Source organism: Mastigoproctus giganteus, chromosome 9, assembly GCF_048544385.1.
Source record: "Mastigoproctus giganteus isolate SK-2022 chromosome 9, ASM4854438v1, whole genome shotgun sequence".
Classification (NCBI taxonomy): Eukaryota; Metazoa; Arthropoda; class Arachnida; order Uropygi; family Thelyphonidae; genus Mastigoproctus; species Mastigoproctus giganteus.
This window is the reverse complement of record NC_143583.1, coordinates 37160172-37183267: the sequence shown is the minus strand read 5'-3', so window position 1 is coordinate 37183267 and position 23096 is coordinate 37160172. Positions and strand designations below refer to the sequence as shown.

Here is a 23096-nt window from a genome sequence, read left to right as displayed (position 1 = left end):
ATGCCCACCTCATATCCCTGGAGCAATATGGCCTTAGTTGCCAATTCTCCTAAAAACCAAATTAACAACAACTGTGGTTTAGTATATTTGTATAGTTTGTAAATATTTTAGTCCTGCTCTTTTGGATGCAACAATATTCCTCGTGTATTATGGAACCCGAAGCAAAAGGCCTTTTCCTAAGTGACCTATGTAAACGCAAGTAAATAATTACATAGTGATGATATTGGCTGAAGTCCAGGATAGTATACACCAGCAGGCAGTTCGATGAAAGCGAGGAAGACGCGATAATTGACAGATGAAGGCACCTCTCTTTTCTGATTGTTTTGTGTCGTCGAGCAGGGGGGGGGGCTTAGCTTAGGTAGGGTGTTTCCCGCTGTTTTACATTACCATCATTAACAGTGGGGCGCAATTTTTCATCCTTTTCTCAGGTACTAAAATGGGTCGGCACGGCCCTGGTCAGCATACTGTTGGTTGACACGATGATCAGGATGGTCGTTACTTGTTGCGTATGCCACATCTCTTTGATTTCCTGTCTTTGATTCGTGTACTTCCTGATTTTTTCCTCATGCGTTTTTTGGAGGTTACAAGTGTTAGACACCGCTATGTCAACCACATAAGTACCTTTTCCTTCTTGTCGACAAGGGTTTCGGTCTGTTGTGCGGGATTGTCTTGTCCGTTATTATTGCGTGGTCCCAGTACAGCTTGTGCGTTGGGGTTTCTAGTACTATCTGGGGTTCGTACTTGTCATACGTTAATTATTATTATTATTATCAACTGATTTCTGATTTTTTTTTTTTTTTTTTTTCTTCTCTCTTTACCCTTCATTGTTTTTTCAGGAAGTCGGTTTGGGAATTATATAATGAAATTTGTGTTTGAGTAAATGTGTAACAATAACTTGTTGATAAGGATTCGGAAATCTTTAATGAGTTTTTGATGTGCTGTAATTTAATTGATGTAGACTAATAAATATTGTATTATTATTATTATTATTGCGTTAATTTTTGTTATCAGTTGTCAAATTTTTGAACCTTTTCTGTAGGCGCGCGTATTTTATATGCACGTGACGTTAAACTGTACTGTTTGTTGTGTAGCGGATGTGCTATTATGCTTGGGGAAATCACTTTTGCATCGTTGTAATCATGTGATATGCGAACTGGAGTAATATGAAAATTCCTATGTGTGTGTGTGTGTGACTGTAAACTCTAATCTTTGGGTTTTTTGTTGTTCCGGACAGAGTCCTTTCTCGATGGGTATTTTATGTTTAGGGGAAAGTTCCAGTAACTTTCTCCAACCACAATCTTTAAAACCAAAGCCCTACTCAGTAGCTCTTTCATTTGGGAAAGCTTTCATGCTGGCTCCTGTAGTTTCAAATAATTTGGGTGAATCTCCTAGTCAAAGAAAAATGGACCCTAAATATATCCAGTAGATAACTTCCTTTTTTATTATTAACGTTATTTTTTTATAGGTGTGCACTATGCCAATTTGTTTTCAACATGTGGTCAGGTATGTTGACCCTTTCCGGTGAAGTGAGTTTTTTCTTCATAGCCCTAATTTTCTCAGTAGCCTGGAGTTTTCCAAGATATTACTGGTCAGAAAAGTTGTGCTTACGAAACAAGACTAATGATTGTTCAAGTCAAGTAAGTAATATTCTTTCTATGGTCGAGCGTTTTATTATAGCTCAACTGTTAGTGACCACACAAGCTTACTACACAGCTGTTCTCATCCCCCCTCGCCTCTTTCCTAGAGATGGTTAGTCTTAGTAGGGTGTATATCCCCCCCCATTGCTGCAATTTTAAAATCGGAAAAACTCGTTTTCCGATTTTAAAATTGCAGCAATGGGGAGGGGAGTGTTTATCCTGTTTTAAAATCGGAAAGCGTTTAGCTGTTTTAAAATCGGAAAGCGTTTAGCTGTTTTAAAATCGGAAAGGGAGTTTTCCGATTTTATAATGGTGACAGGATAAACACTCTAAGACTAACGATAGCTGGTTAGGCATGTCAACACTGCTACTCGCAACGATCAATCGGAAGGGATACCCGCTTTTAAACATATATATATATATATATATATATATATATATATATATATATATATATATAAATAAATAAATAATGTGTGGTTTTAAATAAATAAAGTGTCTGTGAAAATGGAAATGAAAAGTATACATGGTTCCTGAACTAAGAGAAGTTTAAGGGATAGTAGAAAGAGGAAATGAAGTAGTGGTTAAACAGGTGAAAGAATTTGAAAAACCTAATAAAAAATGAACTGGGACTGACACAATGCCTGATACATGGTCAGGAGTAGTCCCCCTGATGTATTTCCTGGCTATGTATCATATTTTCATCTACTACATTCAGATTTTGCATATTTGCCATGCCCTGATTTGTCCTCTTGCTAAAATTGCCCTCCCATATCTGAATATAGTGTTATATATTTACTTATATATTCTTTTTTTTTTTTTTTTTCCTCAGTCCCAGTTCATTTTTGTATTAGGTTTTCAAATTTTTTCACCTGTTTAACCACTACTTCACTTCCTCTTTCTGCTATCCCTTAAAACTTCTCTTAGTTCAGGCACCATGTGTTTTGATTTCCATTTTCACAGACACTTTATTTATTCTACAAACCACACATTATTTATATTCTTTTGCTTCCTCTACTGCTGCACTGTACGTTTTGGAGCATTGGACATACTATATCTTTTGTTATTTTCCTTTTTCTGCTTATTTTGCTTCTTAACTGTCATATATTACTACTATATATATAAACAAACAGTCGAAATGACAAACGATCACTGATAGGTTATCCTAGTAAACAAGAGTACTACATTCAGCATTATTATCGGATTATTTATTTCTATATCCATTATTTGATTTGGTAAGTCTATTCTGGCTTCGATATTATTATTATTATTATAATTAGTGCAAGGAAGCCCGAGGCTTTTGTTGCACCAGCCAAAAAAAAAATTTCCGAGTTACCCGTTAGCCAGAGAGAGAACGGGGGAGGGGGAGGTAGAAGGGAATCACCAAGGAAGAGAAGAATGGTGATATCCAGCTCAGGACCCTGGGTGTGTCAAGCCCATACTTACCAGATGTGAGCCCCTTGGGTTTGTGTTCAACTTAAATAAATACCATTATCCACACTTCTGCCTAAGTTGCTAGTATTGTATCACCACTTTAAATTTTATCAAAGAGGAATTTTTGACACCACATTCGATTTTACAAACTTTTGTTTACCTTCAGTAATTTGTAATATGTTGTAATTTTTGAAAGTAAAAATGAGTGAGATTGATAAACTTTTCAGCAATTATGTATATGTTTATTTGTTATTTGGCTTTTTAGGAGCATTAGCAACTAAGGCCATATTGCTCCGGGGATGTGCGGTGGTCATTCCCTGACCCTTCCGAATCCTCCGTATTTGGTGGGCATGGGCTCAAACCCCGGTCTAATCAAGAAGCGTGTGCTACGCACTGCTGCTCCTGCCCACCTGGCTACAGAGGCGCCAATTATGTATATAACATACACTATATACATATATATATACATAAGGTGAAGCCAGTCAAGTCGGGCTTGACTGGCTTCAAGGTAGTGTGGATAGAAATATGGATATAAAGAAGATGCATGATAGATGTGGTAAGTGAGATATATGAAGGTATAAATATAAAGAAGGTTAAAGTTTAAAGATAAATAGCATATGCTATGCATCATGGGTGGACCTTTGGGGGGGATAGAAATTTTGTCTTCTCAAATATCAATATTTTTTATGAGTATTATTGGACTGAAAATGATTTTATTTGATATAAAAGTTTTTATAACAATTTGTTGCTTGCAGCTTTTTAACTATTTTTAAAACAATGACCTACTTCAATGCAATGGAATACAGAGGCTTGACTCCCATTTTCAGTTACACTACATGCATCACTGATTGTGTGTGTTTGTGTGCGCCCACAACAGTGTACTATACAGTATAGCTTCTGTTTTTGCTATTTGAAAAATTCATCAGAGACAGACTGCAGTAAGGACTAAACGGGCCACAGCCCTCCCCTTATGATCAAAATAATATGAATTTTTTTTCCCTACAATATGAGGATTAAGATTCTCCAGAACATGCTTTAGTTTTCCCCTTTAACTGCTTTAGCCACCCCATTTCCTAAAAAGGAAATCTTTGCACCATCCCTGGTTGCCACTACAATATTTTCTTTGTAATCATTTTTTCAAATGAAGCTAGGAAACCATCAAGACTTTTAGAGCACTTAAAGAGGAAACATCCTGATAAAGTCGGTAAACGTATAGAATATTTTAAAAAATTAAAACAGAAGTTTTAGCAACGTGACACTGTTACTTCCTTATTTAAGAAAACACAAACAAATGACGATGGAATGATTGCTCCTTATAAAATTGCGGAAATCATTGCAAAAAGTGGTAGTGCTCATATAGTTACTGTGACTGTTATACGACCCACATTAGAGACTAATTTCAACAGTGATGCATCAAAATCCTTCCAGTATTTTGAAAGCATTGCCATTGAGCAACGATTCAATTCGAAGGTGAATCGATGAGATGTCAGTTAACATACTTGGATATACTTCAGTATACGTCAGTTAACATACTTATATACTTGGATCTTAGAAAGGCTTTTGATACTGTTGCACATGGAAGACTGATACATAAATTGGAGCAGTGTGACATTGGAGGCAAATTGCTGCTATGGATAAAGGGGTGGTTGAGTGGGAGAAGACAGAGAGTGGTAATCAATGGACACTGCTCATCGTGGACTAATGTTATTAGTGGAATCCCTCAGGGCTCAGTGTTGGGTCCATTATTGTTTTCTGTATTTATAAATGATATTGATGATGGTATATCAAGCTTAATGTCCAAGTTTGCAGATGATACAAAGGTTGGCAGGGTTGTCAAGGACACTACTGACACTACACTGCTGCAACAGGATCTGGAAAGGTTGAGCAGATGGGCTGAGAGGTGGCAAATGAAGTTTAACATTGACAAATGTGAAGTACTACACATGGGAAACAGCAACCCCAGGGCAACGTATCAACTCTGTGGTACTACACTGACAGTGGTAGAGAATGAAAGGGACTTGGGGGTGATTGTGCAGGCAGATATGAAGTTCTCTGAGCAGTGCAGACGGGCTGCAAGAGTAGCTCATGGAGTACTGTCAATGATATACAGGAATTTTTCCAGCAGGGATAAGGAGGTGATTATTCCATTGTATAAGGCAATGGTCAGGCCACACCTAGAGTACTGTATACAGGTCTGGAGGCCTCATTTCAAGAAGGATGTAGAGCTGCTGGAACGAGTACAGAGAAGGGCAACAAGATTAGTGAATGGAACAAAGGGGTGCTCTTACGAGGAAAGGCTTAAGTTTTGCAAATTACAGTGTCTGGAGACTAGGCACCAACGAGGTGATCTGATAGAGGTGTATAAAGCCTTGAATGGTTTAAGCATGCTCAATGCTGATGGGATTCTTCCTCTAGCTCAGAAAAATCACCTGAGAGGGCATAAATTCAAATTGAGGAAAGACAGATGTAGGATAGACGTGCGGAAATTTGCCTTTAGCCAGCGGGTGGTTGGTTGGTGGAACAGACTGCCATCCCTTGTGGTGGAGGTTGATAGCCTAAATAAGTTTAAGGCTCAGCTGGACAGGTATTTTGAACGAACAGAGGGGTGAAGTGGAAGTGGGTTTTTTTTTTTTTTTTTTTTTTTTTTTGGCTGATGCTGCATAAGCTTGCTTTCTTGCATCAAATGCCTCTACTAATGCTAATGCTAACATTGAAGAGCATCTAATTGACAAACTAAAAACGAGAAACTTTCTATTCAGATTGATGAATCCACAGTTACTGACAATAAGACCCTTCTAATGGCATACATTCATTATTTTGATGATGATTGTAAATTGCAAAAGAAGAGATGTTTGTAAAATCTATAGAAACTGGCTGTACTGGAGCATCCATTTTTGCTGCTGTAAAAACATGGTTTGATGAAAAACAAGTACCATTGGAAAATTTGGTATTCTGTGCCACTGATGGTACTACCTCCATGGTTGGAAGACAAAGTTTTTATAGTCCACCTAAAGGAATTATGTCCCGAAGTTCTTTAAATACACTGCAGTGGACTAATATTTTTTGCAACCAGATGATGTCGGTGTGTTGTGCACGACATCATCTGGTTGCAAAAAATATTAGTCCAGTTCTTCAGTATAGTTAAAACCATCAATAAAATAAAGTTACATAGCAAATATGATCGCTTTTTAAGAAAATTGTGTTGATAATGAAGAACTGTATGCAAGGTTTCTTTTACATACAGAAGTCAGATGGCTTTCTAAAGGAAACTGTGTAACAAGATTTATAAACCTTTTTTGATGCGATAATTAGTTTTTTTGGAAAGCAAAAGAGACACAGATTTAGCAAAGGAGATCAGCAAACACAAAAAAATATATACTACACTAAGTGATCACTGAATTATGACCACCTACCTAATACTTCGTAGGTTCTCCTTTTGCCCTCAGTACAGCAGCTATCTGACATGGCATTGATTCAACAAGATGTCGGAAGCGTTCAGGAGGTATGGACAACCAAGCTGTGTGTAATGCAGTCAGCTATGGAGGTGATTGGTGTATCCAGATGCCTGATATGCCTTTCCATAGTGTCCCACAAGTGCTCTGTGGGCTTGATATCGGGGGAGTTTGGACGCCAATTGATATGCTGGAAGTCAGAACTGTGTTCCTCAAACCATTTCTGCACAACAAGTGCCCAGTGGCTCGAGGAATTGTCATCTTGGAAGACATCATTGCCGTTCAGGAAAAAGTAAAAAGTCCTGGTACACTTTAACTATGGCGGCTCTCGAACACCCCACCAGTTCAGCCATTTGGGAAATCGAGGCACCAGCTCGTCGAGTACCCACAATCTTTCCTTTATCAAAGTCCGATAAATAAGTGTAACATAGTGGAGTGTACACAGTCAGCAAGCAGTTGACGATAGTGGAGACCACTGATATGCTGTTCCACATGCACCAAGGGTTCAAGTTCCTGCCAGTGAAACGTCCCCCACTCCATACAACTGCCTCCACCGGCCTGCGCTTTTGATACCATGCATGATGGATGAAGAGCCTAATGTTGTTGATGCCAAATATGTACACAACCCTCCACGGTATGGAGTAAATAACGTGACTCATCCGATCAGCACAACTTCCAGTCTTCTAATGTACAACTTACACCAGGCGAGTCTTTTATGCCAATGAACCTTGGTTAGGGGAGGATTCTGTTGGGGTCGTCTGCTGGTATAGCCCATACATGCAAGCATGTGATGCATCGTCATGCCAGATATTGTTCTGGGTTGGTCCATGTTGTATCGGGTAGTCAACTCTTCAACGTTGCTGCGCCTGTTCGCCTGTAAGAGTTGTTGAACCTGGCGCTCACCTCTAACATCAACCTTTCGCTGACCTTTGCAGTTTTGTTGTTGTTTGACCATTTTGATACCAGTCCTGGTACACTTTAACTATGGCGGCTCTCGAACACCCCACCAGTTTAGCTGTTTGAGAAATCGAGGCACTGGCTCGTCGAGCATCCACAATCTGGTCTTTATCAAAGTCCGATAAATCCTTCCTTTTACCCATCACGCTCTGAACCATTACCTACTGAACCATATCTATGCTATGTAGGTTAACTAACTCCGCACTCTCGTACCTCACGTGATCAGCGCGTCGCATTCAGTTTTCATAGGGGTGGTCATAATTCAGTGATCACTCAGTGTATATGGCTTGGATTTTTCAAAAACTTAATGAAGTATCACTTCAACTTCGAGGGAAATTAATTACATAGACTACAAACGTGTGTTAAAAGCCTTCACTGAAAAACTGGAAATAATTGAAAGCAATTTAATGAGAAAACAATTTCATGGTATGCAAGAATTAGCTGAAATCAATGAATCTCTTAGACACAGAATGATCTTAAGAATTATTCAGATCATTTGTGTTCTTTGAAAGGTGAAATGAAAAATAGATTTTCAGATTTATTTTGTTTTGAAGTGAAGACTGCTGGATGTTGGATCCAATTGGATGCGATTCCGGGTCTGTCACTGAAGAAATTCAAGAACTCATTGAATTAAAATATAACGAAGAATACAAATATAAATTCAAAAAAGGTGGAATGGCTAAGTTGTGGGGATCAAAACCAACTAAACTTCTTTATCCAACAATGTGATCTGAAATCGCCAAAGTACTTCTTTGTTTTCCAACATCTTATATGGTTGAAAGTGGTTTTAGTTCAGCAAATAAAATATTAACAAAGGAAAGGAACAGAATTGATATATGTTCAAGAGGAGACATTAAAATTAAACTTGCTAATATCATACCAAACATTGAACTTTTAGCTAAGAAGCATCAGGCTCAGGGATCCCATTGAATAAAAAGAATAAGTATTTTTTAAGTATAAAAAGTATTTTTTTGTTTAAAATTTCATGGGGGGTGATTAGGAAAAAAATTATCTGAAAAAGCCCTTTAGGGGGTAATAATTAAAAAAAGGTTGAGAAATACTGGTATAGACAGAAAGTGAAACAAGATTTGGAAACAAGCCAATTACAATATGCAACATTCTTCTCTTGAACAGCCTTAGCACATTTATTGGAAAACCAAGGTTTAGATGAAGGACGAGATTTTAAGATGGTGTGTGGAATAAAGGATTCCTTCCCTACAAGAATAATTTCACTGACCCAATCTGAGCAAATGTTCACTTCTGAAGTTTAGAACAGTAATCCAACCAAGGAAAAGGAGGAAAAAAATCTTGCAGATCCCATTTTGCATTCTTGTAATGCCAAATAACATGAGGTTGGGAATGGCCATGAGAGAGAAAGGCCCATTGGAGAAAAGACCGTCACCAAATTGTGATCTGAGGTACCTAGAGGACTACTCGCCTCAACCATGTACTTAGGAGGATTGTTTGTGAGAAAAAGGTCGTGTGTTGTCTGTGTGGTTAGGATTGTCTGGCATTCTGGTTGGTAAATGAACAACTGTGCAAAAGCCTCAGCATCTCGACCAGCTTGATCCATATGACTAGAAAACAGAAACCAGCTGGAGTTGTGAATATTAAAATTACCAAGGAAGATTACCGCACTGTTAGGAAAGTCGCATTTCAAAGAGCATTTAATTGATTATGTTAAGAATCTGCAGCCGAAAGGCCCACTAGGTGGCATGATCACAGTTTATTTATGTAAGATTTAGACATGACTGACTACTGTCAAGGCATTGTTTTAGTAAGGGTGACTACAGTGGTCTTATACAGTGCTTAGATTCTATGCAATGGGACTAACTGATGATGTTGCCAGTAACAAATTCTGAATAGGAAAGATTCAGGGAAGCAGTTGTAGAAGTAAATGGGCTTTTCATGCCATTAAGAAATACTGTTCAAGACAGACCTAAATGGATGTCAGATGAACTGATGAGACTTGTGGCAGAGAATAGAAATGCATGGGATTCATATAAATTATCAGGTGATACAGAAACCTGTAGTAGATATAAACTATAATCAAGTTACAAAGGAGGTTAGGCAAGCTAAAGCAGATTATTGAGAAACCTAGTAAAAAATGTAAAGAAAAGCAGCAAAAACTTCTTTGCTTATATTAAAAGTAGAAGAAGGGGGGTTGAATCATATTGGTCCACTTGATGTTGATTGTTTGACTGTTGATGATCCTGCTCAGGTTGCTGACAAACTGAATAGGTATTTTGCATCTACATTCACATATGAAGAATTCTTTAGGGAAGGGGATACCAGAAGTTCAAACTCTAACAGAGAGCTAAATGATTTTGCAATAACTGAGAGGAAAGCAGAAGAGAAATTGTTGAAGCTAAACATTAAAAGGCACCTGCGGTGGATGGGATCTATCCAAATAAATTTTGAATGAATATTCTGTTTATATCCCAGGATGGCCACATAAGGTCAGAAAAGTTCACAAGATAGAGAGAATTCACAGAAATTTTTCTGTATTTCGTCTTTCTTAAAATGCTGTTTCAAAACCTGTGTACAATATTCCAGACATGATCTAACCATCGCCTTATACAGCTGGATAATCACTTCTTTTTTGTATATCAGCTAACTTGAGTTTGGTGCTACCCAAATGATATATTATTCCAGGTTTACTGCTATCCAGATGTGTATCCTGTATGTATATCATTTATCAAATTTTAAACCTCAGTTGCCATTTTCTAGTCCATCTGCCTAGTTTATCTACATGTTCATGATGTAACCTGCCTTGATTAATGTCATTAATCAAGGCAGGTTATGGCATTGGCAAGATTAGACATTAAACTTGATATGCCTTCATTAAAAACAGTATGGGGCCCCAGAAAGACCCCTGTGGTATCCTGCTTGTGACATTAGTCCATGAAGAGCTCTGACCATTTATAACCATTTTTTTTTGTCTCCTGCCACTTAACTGTGCTTTATCCATAATAGTAACTTATCCCTAATGCAACATTGTTCCTGTTTGTATAGCAGTCATTCATGTTGGACAATATCAAAGGCTTTACTGAAATCTAAGTATACGTTATTAGAATTATTCTTTGTATCCAGTTCCTTTATGAAAACTCTGTGCCATCAGATTAGTCAGGCATAACAGAACTGTGCCATGGACACCTTTTAACAAAATCTTTAGCAATTCCATGCTGTGCTTGCCTTTTAGTCCCATTCCTAATCTGAGTTTGAATTACTCTTTTTTTTTTTTTTTTTTTTTAACTATTCACTTCATTATTTAGCATGGCATAAAGATCAAACTTGCAGGTCTGTACTTACTTCACTCTTTGAACCTTTGAACAGGAGATGCATTTGTCCATCTCCAGTCTATAGGGATATTCCCTGAATCTTGATACTCTCGTAATTGTGGCTGAAGGTTTGCCTATCCATTTTACTACTTTTTTTTTTTAAATATAACTGGGTAACTAACATGTAGGTTAGTGCAAAAGCATCATTTTAGCATAGCTATTTATTAAAGTAGTTAAATTAATTAATTAAAATGATGCTTTTTCACTAACCCACATATTAATCATTCTAATTCGTAGCATGAGGCCTTTGCCCTTAAATATTTATAGTCTACATCACTGCACACTATTAGGCATCTCTCATATTGTGAAGTTATACTTCATAACTGGGTTGTCACTATTGCAACACCAGGATACCTGCCCACCCACCGAAGAGAAGCCAACAAGCTTTGAAACGGTGCCATCTGGGTGGTGGTATCTGCTGAGAATAAACAACAGTAGTCTTCTCCACGGGTGAAGTGTTATTTATTCAAAGTAGTACGATACCATGGCAACTCGTTGTGAAGGCATTCACAATATGAGATATAACCAAAATGATGCCCTTCCTTATCTCTTCCATCATGCAGTATGATTGATGACTGTTGAGGTTATGATGAACGAGATCCAATATTCCTTACATATCGAGGGTACAGCTCTAAAACGGTGTTCGCAGGCCAGCCGCTAGTTAGTACACCGGACTAAACCTATTGGTAACACTCTAGGAGGCTTCCGGATCAGCTAGTGTATAATCTTGCTACCTCTACTCTGCCAGCTAGTGACTGGAGGGAGTCCAAGTAGTGTGTATGCAGGGAACATTGTCAAGGCCACGTTATGTCAAGGATCTGGGTATATTCTTACCATGTGTACACCATAACCAAAAATTTCATTACTTCATATAGCATGCTTCATACAGCATTACTTCATACACTTTTTCTTACTATTGAATACACCATGAATTGTCAAACTAATAGAGCAAGCTTATCTGCAAAAAAGATCTAAAACTCCCAAGCACTTCCTAATTCATTTCACAAATATGTGGTCTCAGTTCTAATCTCAATGGTGTCCATTTCCACTTGCAGTCTGCCAAACCCCTTGTACTTTTTCTGACAGAATCTCAGTTATCGGTTGATTCAACTACTGCTCATCTCAGATGCCCAAATTATTCGCTGTATGATTCCTTTCGCCTCAAAGGTGATACTTGTGCATACGTCCGTTCTGATATTCCCTGTCAGAGACTTGGCAATTTAGAATCTCCTCTCTTTGATCTTCTCTGGCTTAAAATCTCTCTTCCTCATTGTGTCAAATTCATCTGCTGTCTCTACCGTTCTCCCAACTCCACTAATCACTTAGAGCTCTTTGACTTCCTCTCTTTGCAACTTGACTTTCTCCAGTCCAACTTACCTAACAGTGAGGTGATTTTAATGTTCACAACTCCAGCTGGCTTCCGTTTTCTAGTCACACCGACACAGCTGTCGAGATGCTGAGGCTTTTGCAATTACTAACATTTTTGCAATTGTTAACAGGAGAGACTGTTTCTACAGGGATGGGATACACTTAAATAGAAAGGGTGCAAGAATGTTTGCTGATGCTATCAAGGCAGTGTTAGGTTGGTCGGAAAACTGCTAGATTGGGGGATACAAGGACTAATAGATTAACAGTAGCCACTGGCAGAGGTGAAAGTGATTCTTGCACTGCTTCTATTGGAATGAGCCGCAGCCTGGAAAATAAGATGCAGGATATTTCAGAGACTGCTGGGAATCATTGGGGTACAAGTAAACACATGGGTTGTGTTAGGGTAGCTAAGAAAAAGAACAGGTGCATGTATACTTGCGTGTACACCAATGCTAGGAATTTAGTAAATAAATTTGATGAATTTGAGGTATTGCTCAAAACATCAAAGGCAGACATTGTGGGGATTTCAGAGACGTGGTGTCACACAGATATAAGGAATGCAGAACTGGAATTTGGGAAGTACAATGTCTACAGAAAGGATAGACAGGGTAGGAAGGGAGGAGGGGTTATGCTATTAGTTAAGAAATACATAAAATCCAAGGAAGTGAAGCCAGTCGACATTGCTGGACAGTGCAGTGTCGAGTCAGTTTGGTGTGACATAAGCATTGGGAGATCAAAATTGAGAGTAGGAGTGTGCTATAGGCCTAATGACTCTGATGAGTATAATAAGAAACTGTACGGGGAAATAGAGTGGGCCCGTAAATCAGAGAGTCTTATAATGGGGGATTTTAATTTCCCAGATATTGACTGGAATTTGGGGACTGGTCACTCGCACACTAGCAAGGCTTTTGTGGATTTAATGGATGATTGTTTTCTACATCAGCATGTTCGGGAGGCAACTAGAGGGAGTAATACTCTTGATTTGATTATCAGTAGTGATTCTTCATGCATTAAGAATCTGCAAGTAAATGAACCACTAGGTGGCAGTGATCACAGTGTGCTGAAGTGGGATTTACTCAAAGAGGTAACTACCATTAGGGGTAAAGGGAAGGGTTATTGCTTTCGTAAAGGCGACTACGATGGACTGAGACAGTATTTAAATTCTATACAGTGGGACCAACTGATGATGTTACCAACAGCAAATTCAAAATGGGAAGCATTCAAAGAACTTATCTTGGAAGCTACTATGCTTTACATACCAACTAAGAAATATTGTTCAAGGTTTAGGCCTAAGTGGATGTCAGATGAACTAATGAGACATATGGCAGAGAAGAAAAATGCATGGGATACATACAAATTAACACGTGACACAGAAGCCTATGATAGATACAAGTAGATCTGTAACCAAGTTACAAAGGAGGTTAGGCAGGCGAAGGCAGATTACGAGAAATCTTTGGCAAGGGACGCAAAGAAAAACAGCAAAGAGTTCTTTACTTATGTAAACTCTAGAAGGAAGAGGATGAATCAGATTGGTCCATTTGATATTGATGGGTCAACTGTTGATGATCCTGCTCAGGTAGCTAACAAACTGAATGAATATTTTGCATCGATATTCACACATGAGGAGTTATTCAGCGAGGGGAATGCCAGAGGTATATTCAACTCTGGCAGTAAGCTAGGGCCCCGGGTGCCAAGCGTTCCGTGGCCAAGCGATCTCAGTGCGTTTTTCCAAGCGAATTATCCAAAGAGCTTTTGCCAGTACATATTCTGTTTATTTCTGAATATCATTTTCTTCATTTCATTTTATATTTCAGTAGCTCTTTCGCTCTACAAGTACTAGGCAAAGGCCCAGAAAGGAAAGACACCTTTCTGTTTCTTTTTCCTCTATTACTAACACAACTAATAGCCGCTTGGTCACCTCGTGGCACTGCTCCTGCCTCCCTGTGGCGGGGCCGGTAACCTGGGTGGTAAAGACAAACCCCCAGGGCCAAAAGGAGCCGACATGGATATAAGTAACTATCCACTGTTAGAGCCCTCGAGCTCAAGGTCAGAAATTCCTGACATCGACCATGATTCCAATCGTCCAAAGCGACTAAGGACGGAAAATCAGAATAAAGACGTGCCGGCATTTCTTATAATGCACTCGTTATCCACGCAACCTGTTGGCAAATTATCGCCTTTTCTTATACAGAAATGTTTGGAATCGGTTTGTGGATCTCCTAAAATGGTTAAGCGTCTCCAATCTGGAGACCTAATTGAAACTTCTAAGACAACTCACTCAGAGAAGCTGTTAAAGTTAACATCATTTAACAGTATTCCAGTGACAGTTACGCCCCATAACACCCTTAACACCTCTAGAGGCGTTATCAGCGAATGGGACTTGCTATCTGTGTCAGAAGAAGAGATAATGCAAGAACTCAGGGAACAAAAAGTGACTCAAGCGCAGAGAATAATGACCAAAAAAGATGGCAACCTACTACCAACCAGGTCCATCATTTTGACATTTAGCACTCCGACTCTTCCATCTTCTGTTAAAGCAGGTTATTTAAACTGAGATTCGGCCCTACATCCCAAATCCCATTCGCTGCTTTAAGTGCCAAAAGTATGGCCATTCTCAGACGGCATGCCGAGGCGATGCTGTGTGTCCTATTTGTGGCTCTAAGGAGCATTCCCAAGGTGACTGTACAGCTACCACTCCTACTTGCCCTAACTGTAAAGGAAGCCATCCTGCCTTTTCTAAAGCATGTGACCTTTGGAAAACAGGCAAACAAATCCAGAAATATAAGGTGGAGCATAAAGTTACATACCCAGAAGCAAGGAAGCAAATTCTGTTAACCATGCCTAGCTGATCATACGCATCGGTCACTAAAAATAGCCGGTCAATTTCAACTCAAACAGATGTCTCCATAGAACCAAACATTTCATTTGCCACCTGGGCCAAAACTTTGCTAACGTACAATAAAAAATCTACAGTTAATGAAACTAGCAACACACCAATCAGTATCCCAACTGTTTCCATCTCAACCTTGCCCGAAAGAACAAAATCTGTTAGTGTTGAAAATAAAAAGACAATGAAACCATGCCATAGCAACATGGAAATGGAGGTTCAGTCAGAGGACGAAGACACAGTATTAGAACTACATGGCAATGATACCATGGACACAGGACACCCAACCTTTCCCAGAAATGAAAAATCAAAACAAAATAGACAGAAACCTCAGAAAAAACAGTCAGATCAATCTTCCTCAAATAAACCCAATCAATGAACAAATTCCTTTAATGGAACTGCAGAGGACTACGCAGTAATATAGATGACCTGAATGATTTACTCATGCGAACTAACCCATTAAGAGTATGCTTACAGGAAACATTTTTATCACCAAAAGTTTCACTCAAATTCAAAAACTATACTATGTTTAGGCGAGACAGGGATTCTGACTCTTCTCATGGAGGGGTAGGTATTCTTGTGGAAACTACCATGCCATCAAGACATCTCCAACTAGTAACCTCCCTAGAAGTTGTAGCAGTTCGGATAGCAATGGGAATATCATTAACTCTTGCATCTGTTTATATATCACCTAATTATCCTTGTTCCCAGACTGAACTTGACAGCCTTTTAACACAACTACCACCTCCTGTCTGTTTACTCGGTGATTTCAATGGTCACCATCCATTGTGGGGATCCTCCACTATGGATAAGAGAGGCCAATTAATTGAAACATTCCTAGATAATCATAATCTGACTGTATTAAACAATGGCTCTCCAACTCATATTCAATTACCTACAGGTACAACATCTGCCATAGACTTATCTATCTGTTCAGCATCTCTTTTTCCAAGTATGGAATGGTTTGTGTTGAATGATCCATTCCACAGTGACCATTTTCCCATCATCAGCTCAATTCAAACACAGGTTGTATCATGCCCGAAAGCCCATTTATCTTGGAATTTCCACAAAGCAGACTGGAAAAACTACTCTACTTGTGTCCTACTAAACAAACAGTATGTACAGCAACAACATATTGATGACGTAACCGAACACATTACCAGCCATATATTATCAGCAGCCGAAATTTCTATTCCAAGATCCAAACAGAGCAAGCGGGTACACCAAAAAATTGGTGGAATCAAGATTGCACCATAGCTAAAGTAGAAAAAAACCGTGCTTGGAACCAATTTCGCAAATTCCCCACTACCGCCAACCTTATAGTTTTCAAAAAACTAAGAGCCAAAGCAAGACAAATTAGGAAAAAAGCAAAACGTGACTCCTGGATTAAATTCGCCTCAACTATTAACAAAAATACTGACACTGATTATCTGGAAAAAAATACAAGCTCTGAATGGAAAATTTCTACCGTTACAGTCTCCAATAATACAGTGGAATGGGCAGGACCTATCCTCTCCTACTGACATCGCAAATGCTTTAGCAGAATCCTTCTATAATACTTCCGCCTCTACCACTTATGTGACTACTTTTCAGAGAATTAAAACTAATGAAGAACGAAAAAAATTAAATTTTTCCACTAATCTCCCACTCCCATATAACCAGCCTTTTATTATAGCTGAACTCAAAGAATCCTTGAGTAAATCTCCAAATAGTGCAGCAGGACCAGATGGCATTCACTACAGAATGCTTAAACATCTGTGTGAAGCTGATCTGTACACACTATTGCTATTTTATAACAGGATCTTCTCAGAAAACACATATCCTCTCTCATGGCGTCATTCATATATTTGTGCAATACCAAAACCAGGCAAAGATACTTCTCAAGTTCAAAATTACAGACCAATATCATTGACAAGCTGTTTGGGCAAGATCTTTGAAAGGATGGTTCATAAGAGACTCACCTGGATTCTAGACTCCCAAAATCTGCTTTCTGACCACCAATATGGCTTCCGCAAAAACAGGTCCACCCTAGATTTACTTGTCAAAATTGAATCTAACATATGTAACGCCTTTATCAGGAGACAGCATTTAGTTATGGTCAACCTGGATATTCAGAAAGCATTCGACACCACATGGCGTCATGGTGTTATCAAGGATATGCATCAGTTAGGTTTTTGAGATGCTATCTACCTCAAATTATTCAGAACTTTTTAAAGTTACATACCTTTCAAGTCAGATATCAAAACTTCCTATCAATATCTCATATTCAAGAAGAGGGTGTCCCACAGGGTTCCATACTGAGTCCAACGCTATTTGCAATTAGGGTCAACAATATATTGGAAGATCTTCCAAAAACTATTGATGTATATATGTATGCAGATGACCTCACCATATCGTGCCAATCACAAAATATGAATTCTATCGAAAGACAGTTACAAATTTCTCTAAACAGAATAGAATCGTGGACTTTATGCAATGGATACCATCTTGCTGAACAGAAATCCACTACCACTCATTTCTGCAAACTCCGGTCATTTCATCCTGATCTTGAGTTAAAGATAAAAAATATGTCAGTTCCTCTGGTAAACACTGTCCGCTTTCTTGGCCTGATACTAGATAGAAAACTGAACTTCCAAGCACATGTGGCCTATCTCTGAACCATCTGCTTGAAGAAATTGAATATCCTTCGGTGTGTGTCATCTATGTCATGGGGCACTGATCGGCATACTCTTATCCATATTTATAGAGCTCTCATCAGGTCCCGCTTGGACTACGGTTCTCCAGTGTATGACTCTGCAAGGAAGAGTACCTTAGAGCAATTAAATACCATCCAGCATAGTGCCCTTAGAGTTTCTCTAGGGGCTTTCAGAACCTCTCCAGTCCAGAGTCTTTACATTGAAGTCCATGAACCTCCCTTACATCTTCGGAGGAAAACATTGCTTTTGATATATGCCGCAAAAATCCGCAGTCTTCCCTCTCACCCAAATTGGAGATGTCTGTACAATACCGAATGGGACTCATTTTACAACAGTAAACCAAATGAAAACAGACCTGCTGCACTTAGACTTAAAGAACTAACTGAAACGTGGAATATTGAGATCGGCAATATATATCGGGACATAGCACCGCCTGATCCACCGTGGACAAATATCCCTGCAATTTACGATGACTATTTCCAACAGTGGGGAAAGAACACCTTGTGTCCCTTCAATATTGCACAATTACATGAAACTCACTCTGCTTCCAATTCACAGGCTTTTAAGATCTATACAGACGGATCAAAAACTGAGACCCAAGTACGCGCTGCGGCTATCTTTCCATCATTCACCGCATCTGTCTCATTACCCATAGGATGCAGTATCTTCACTGCTGAGCTTTATGCTATTAACTTGGCTCTAGGTCACATTACTCAACTTCTAATTTCGTCTGCCTTAATATACACTGACTCACTCAGTGCTGTCTCTGCCATAAATAGTAATACCAACTCCTCTCACCCTGTAATAAAACAAATCCATTCTAAATTACTTGTGTGTAAAGAGTCAAACCAAACTGTCACTTTCTGCTGGATTCCAGGTCATTCTGGGATAGCAGGAAATGAAAGAGCAGATCTTGCAGCCAAACAACCAGATAATACTCTTCTGTAAACTTTTCAAATTCCATATACTGATTATAAACATATTATCCGTAAAGCATGTTATAATAGCTGGTCATTAATCTGGAAAGGCCATCCAGGAAATAAATTGTACCAAATAAAACCAGAACCAAAACTGTGGCACTCCAGCTTCCAGAAAAGCAGACGAGAAGAAACAATTTTAGGAAGGCTCAGGATTGGGCATACTCATCTCACTCACCTGTATCTATTAACTAGCGCTCCACAATGTTCATCATGTCAAGTACAACTGACCATTCGCCATTTGTTAGTGGACTGTCCCTGATTTCAAAACATCCGCTTAGACACTTTTAAATCAATTACTAATATGCAGACAATAAATTTAATGCAGATTCTGGGAGATGATCCTAATAAAAAAGAACTATTTACTTTCCTAAACCGGATAGGATTATATCATAAAATATAGTTATTATTGAATATTCACCATTAGAAAGACACACTATGGCCCAAGTAGCCTTTGTGTCGTTAAACACAACAACAACAACAGCAGTAAGCTAGAGAATCTTGTAATAACTGAGAGTAAAGTGGAGGAGAAATTGTTGAAGATAAATACAAGAAAGGCACCTGGGGTAGATGGGATCTATCCAGTTATATTAAAGGAGGCAGCAAAGGAAGTAAGCAAACCCTTAGCCATAATTATGAGAGCTTCCTTGGACTCAGGGGAAGTACCCATGGACTGGAGACGTGCAAATGTGACCCCAATTGACAAAGGAGGATCAAAGGGCGACACAAGTAATTATAGACCTGTTAGTTTAACTTCTGTTCCTGGAAAATTAATAGAGGCACTGGTTAAAGAAGCACTGCAGGATCATCTAGACAAGACTTCAGTTATAGCTCAGACACAGCATGGTTTTGTTAAGGGGAAGTCTTGCCTGACCAACTTGATTGGATACTATGATGCAGTCACAAAAGAACTGGATGCAGGGAATAACTTTAAATATTATATACTTGGATCTTAGAAATGCTTTTGATATTGTTGCACATGGAAGGCTGCTGCACAAATTGGAGCAGTGTGGCATTGGAGGCAAATTGCTGCTATGGATAAAGGGGTGGTTGAGGGGGAGAAGACAGAGAGTGGTAATCAATGGACACTGCTCATCGTGGACTAATGTTATTAGTGGAGTCGCTCAGGGTTCAGTATTGGGTCCATTATTGTTTTCTGTGTTTATAAATGATATTGATGATGGTATATCAAGCTTAATGTCCAAGTTTGCAGACGATACGAAGGTTGGCAGGGAGCTGACACTATGCTACTGCAACAGGATCTGGAAAGGTTGAGCAGATGGGCTGAGAGGTGGCAAATGAAGTTTAACATTGACAAATGTAAAGTACTACATATGGGAAACAGCAACCCCAGAGCAACATATCAACTCTGTGGTACTACACTGACAGTGGTAGAGAATGAAAGGGAACTGGGGGTGGTTGTGCAGGCAGATATGAAGTTTTCTGAGCAGTGCAGACAGGCTGCAAGAGTAGCTCATGGTGTATTGTTGATGATATATAGGAATTTTTCTAGCAGGGATAAGGAGGTGATTATTCCCTTGTATAAGGCAATGGTCAGACCACACCTAGAGTACTGTATACAGGTCTGGAGGCCTCATTTCAAGAAGGATGTAGAGATGCTGGAACGAGTACAGAGAAGGGCAACAAGATTAGTGAATGGAACAAAGGAGTGCTCTTACGAAGAAAGGCTTAAGTTTTGCAAATTGCAGTGTCTGGAGACTAGGCACCGGCGAGGTGATCTGATAGAGGTGTATAAGGCCTTGAATGGTTTGAGCATGCTCAATGCTGATGGGATTCTTCCTCTTGCTCAGAATAATCACCTGAGAGGGCATAAATTCAAATTGAGAAAAGACAGATGTAGGATAGACGTGAGGAAATTTGCCTTTAGCCAGCGGGTGGTTGGTTGGTGGAATAGACTTCCATCCCTTGTCGTGGAAGTTGACAGCCTAAATAAGTTTAAGGCTCGGCTGGACAGGTATTTCGAACGAACAGAGGGGTGAAGTGGAAGTGGAAGTGGTTATTTTTTATTTATTTATTTTTATTTTTTTTGGCTGATGCTGCATAAGCTTGCTTTCTTGCATCAAATGCGTCTACTAATGCAGTCCTTGAAGGCTTCCCATTTAGAATTTAACATTGGTAACATCATCAGTTGATCCCACTGTATAGAATTTAAAAACTGTTTGAGACCCCTGTAGTCACCTTTACAAAGGCAAAAGCCTTTCCCTTTACCCTTGATGGTAGTTACATCTTTTAAGTAAATACCACATCAGTACATTGTGATCACTGTCACCCAGTGGTTCCTTTATCTGCAAATTCTTAATGCAAGAATAAGCACTGCTGATTATCACATCAAGAGTATTACTCCCTCTGGTTGCCTCCCGAACATGTTGCTGTAGAAAACAGTCATCCAATAAATCCACAGAAGTCTTGCTAGTGTGTGAGTGACCAAATCCGCAAGTTCTGGTCAATATCTGGAAAGTTAAAATCCCCCATTATAAGACATTCTGATTTACTGGCCCACCATTTCTCTGCACAATTGCTCATTATACTCATCAGATTCATTAGGACTATAACACACAGTGCATCCAATTGATGTTGGATGCACTTCCTTAGATTTTGTGTGTTTTTTAACTAACAGCATAACCCCTCCTCGCTTCGTATCCTGTCTGTCCTTTCTGTACACATTGTACTCCCCAAATTCCAATTCTGCACTGCTTATATCTGTGTGACAGCACATCTCTGATATCCCAATAATATCCATCCGCCTTTGATGTCTTGACCAGCACTTCAAACTCAAATTTATTAACTATACTTCTAGCATTGGTGTACATGCAAGTATATATGCACCTGTTTCTACTCTTAGTTATAGCACCTATAACAAATTAGTAATTTGCTACAAGTAGCCACCTTTCCTTGTATAACTCTATATTGCTATGTAGCATTTATAAATCTAATAATAAAAAAAAAAGTCTAACAACTATAAAATATTTTAGATTCCAGGATCAGAAGCTTATGACTGTGTAGTCCATTCTACTTCAGGTAATATTTATTCAGCTTCTTTTGCTGATATTTTTATTTTGATATTGATTTTTTCTTAAATATTTTTACTATTGGTTTTTTTTTTTTTTTTTTTTAGATTCGGCTGTATAAGCTTGCTTCTTTGCATCATTTGCCAGTACTACTAATAATGATGAAATCAGCATTGTGGTTGTAAAATATACAAAGGATGATCATATCTCTTTAGTTTACATTTTGTTTTTAATGGTCTCATATTGAGGCAACTCACTGGTAGTTTGCTCAGTAGCTACTAATGAGATGAATTGATCCACCGCAGGGCTGCCACATACTTTAAAGTATTTCATTTTTTAATTCCTGCTGTTTCTGTCTACAAAGAAAGTTGTATATATTTCATATTCCTCATCCTAAACACAAGCTGAAGTTATTTTAAGCTTAGGAGATAAATATTTGATTTTTCTATTACCAAGTCACATAAATCTTGCTCTGTAACTAGCAGTAAACAGGGTAACTCTCCCATTCATTGCTCAGTGGGTTGGTTTAGAGGTGGGATGACCCACCAGCAAGTGACTGCCTACAATATTTGTAGAATGAGACATTCATAGTTTGGTAATAAAAAGTTCAAATATTTCCTTGCTATATTTCATACAGCTACTAATTAGTCTTATAAATTGGGAGTGGTTTTCCATGTAATCACTAATTATATACACTAAAACCCGACTGAGTTGTATCCTGCATAATTCAAACTGCCTTCTTTATATGTTTATATTTTATTTATGCAGAACAGCTTTTTCCTAAACAAGAATTTAATAATACAAGTCTGTTTCTTTCAGAATTGTTGTTTGGTCACTTTCTAAAAGAAGTAATATCATTAAAAAGGAGAACCGAAATACAAATGCATTAAGATGTTGTTTTTGCATAATACTCTTGCAATATCAAAGATATTGCAAGAGTATTATGAAATTTTATTAAGCAGCAATGGAAATATCACATGATTTTCCTTAATTCCAATACCACAGTTCTTGTACAACCTATGGATTAAGGAGTCTTATTCAACTGTAAACATGTAAAAAAAAAAAAAAAAAGTATGCTACACATCAGTGGAGAAAAAAGATATTTGGATCTTATAAAAATGTAGCTAGAAAAATATGAAATAGCAACAAAATGTTTAAGGGGAAAATGAAGAATAAAGAAAAATTAAATATAAAGGAAAGATAGTGTGATTGGGAAGGGACCAGCTACATCTGATTAAATTTATAGTTTTTAACACAATTGGCATGCTTAAGGCAAACAAAGTTTGTTTTAAAAAAAATCATTATTTGTGTTCAATTT

General features: G+C 38.4%; 1 protein-coding gene across 1 annotated transcript in view; it reads left to right on the top strand.

The window, feature by feature from the left end:
- Positions 1-1161: 1161 nt before the first annotated feature.
- The window catches only part of LOC150080150 (uncharacterized), a 121938-nt gene continuing 100003 nt past the window's right edge, over positions 1162-23096 (top strand). Inside the window, exons 1-2 of the mRNA XM_090380630.1 lie at positions 1162-1637; positions 21743-21788. Coding sequence (XP_090236756.1) covers positions 1494-1637; positions 21743-21788 — 190 coding nt within the window. The 5' untranslated portion in view covers positions 1162-1493. The remainder of the gene's footprint in view (positions 1638-21742; positions 21789-23096) is intronic.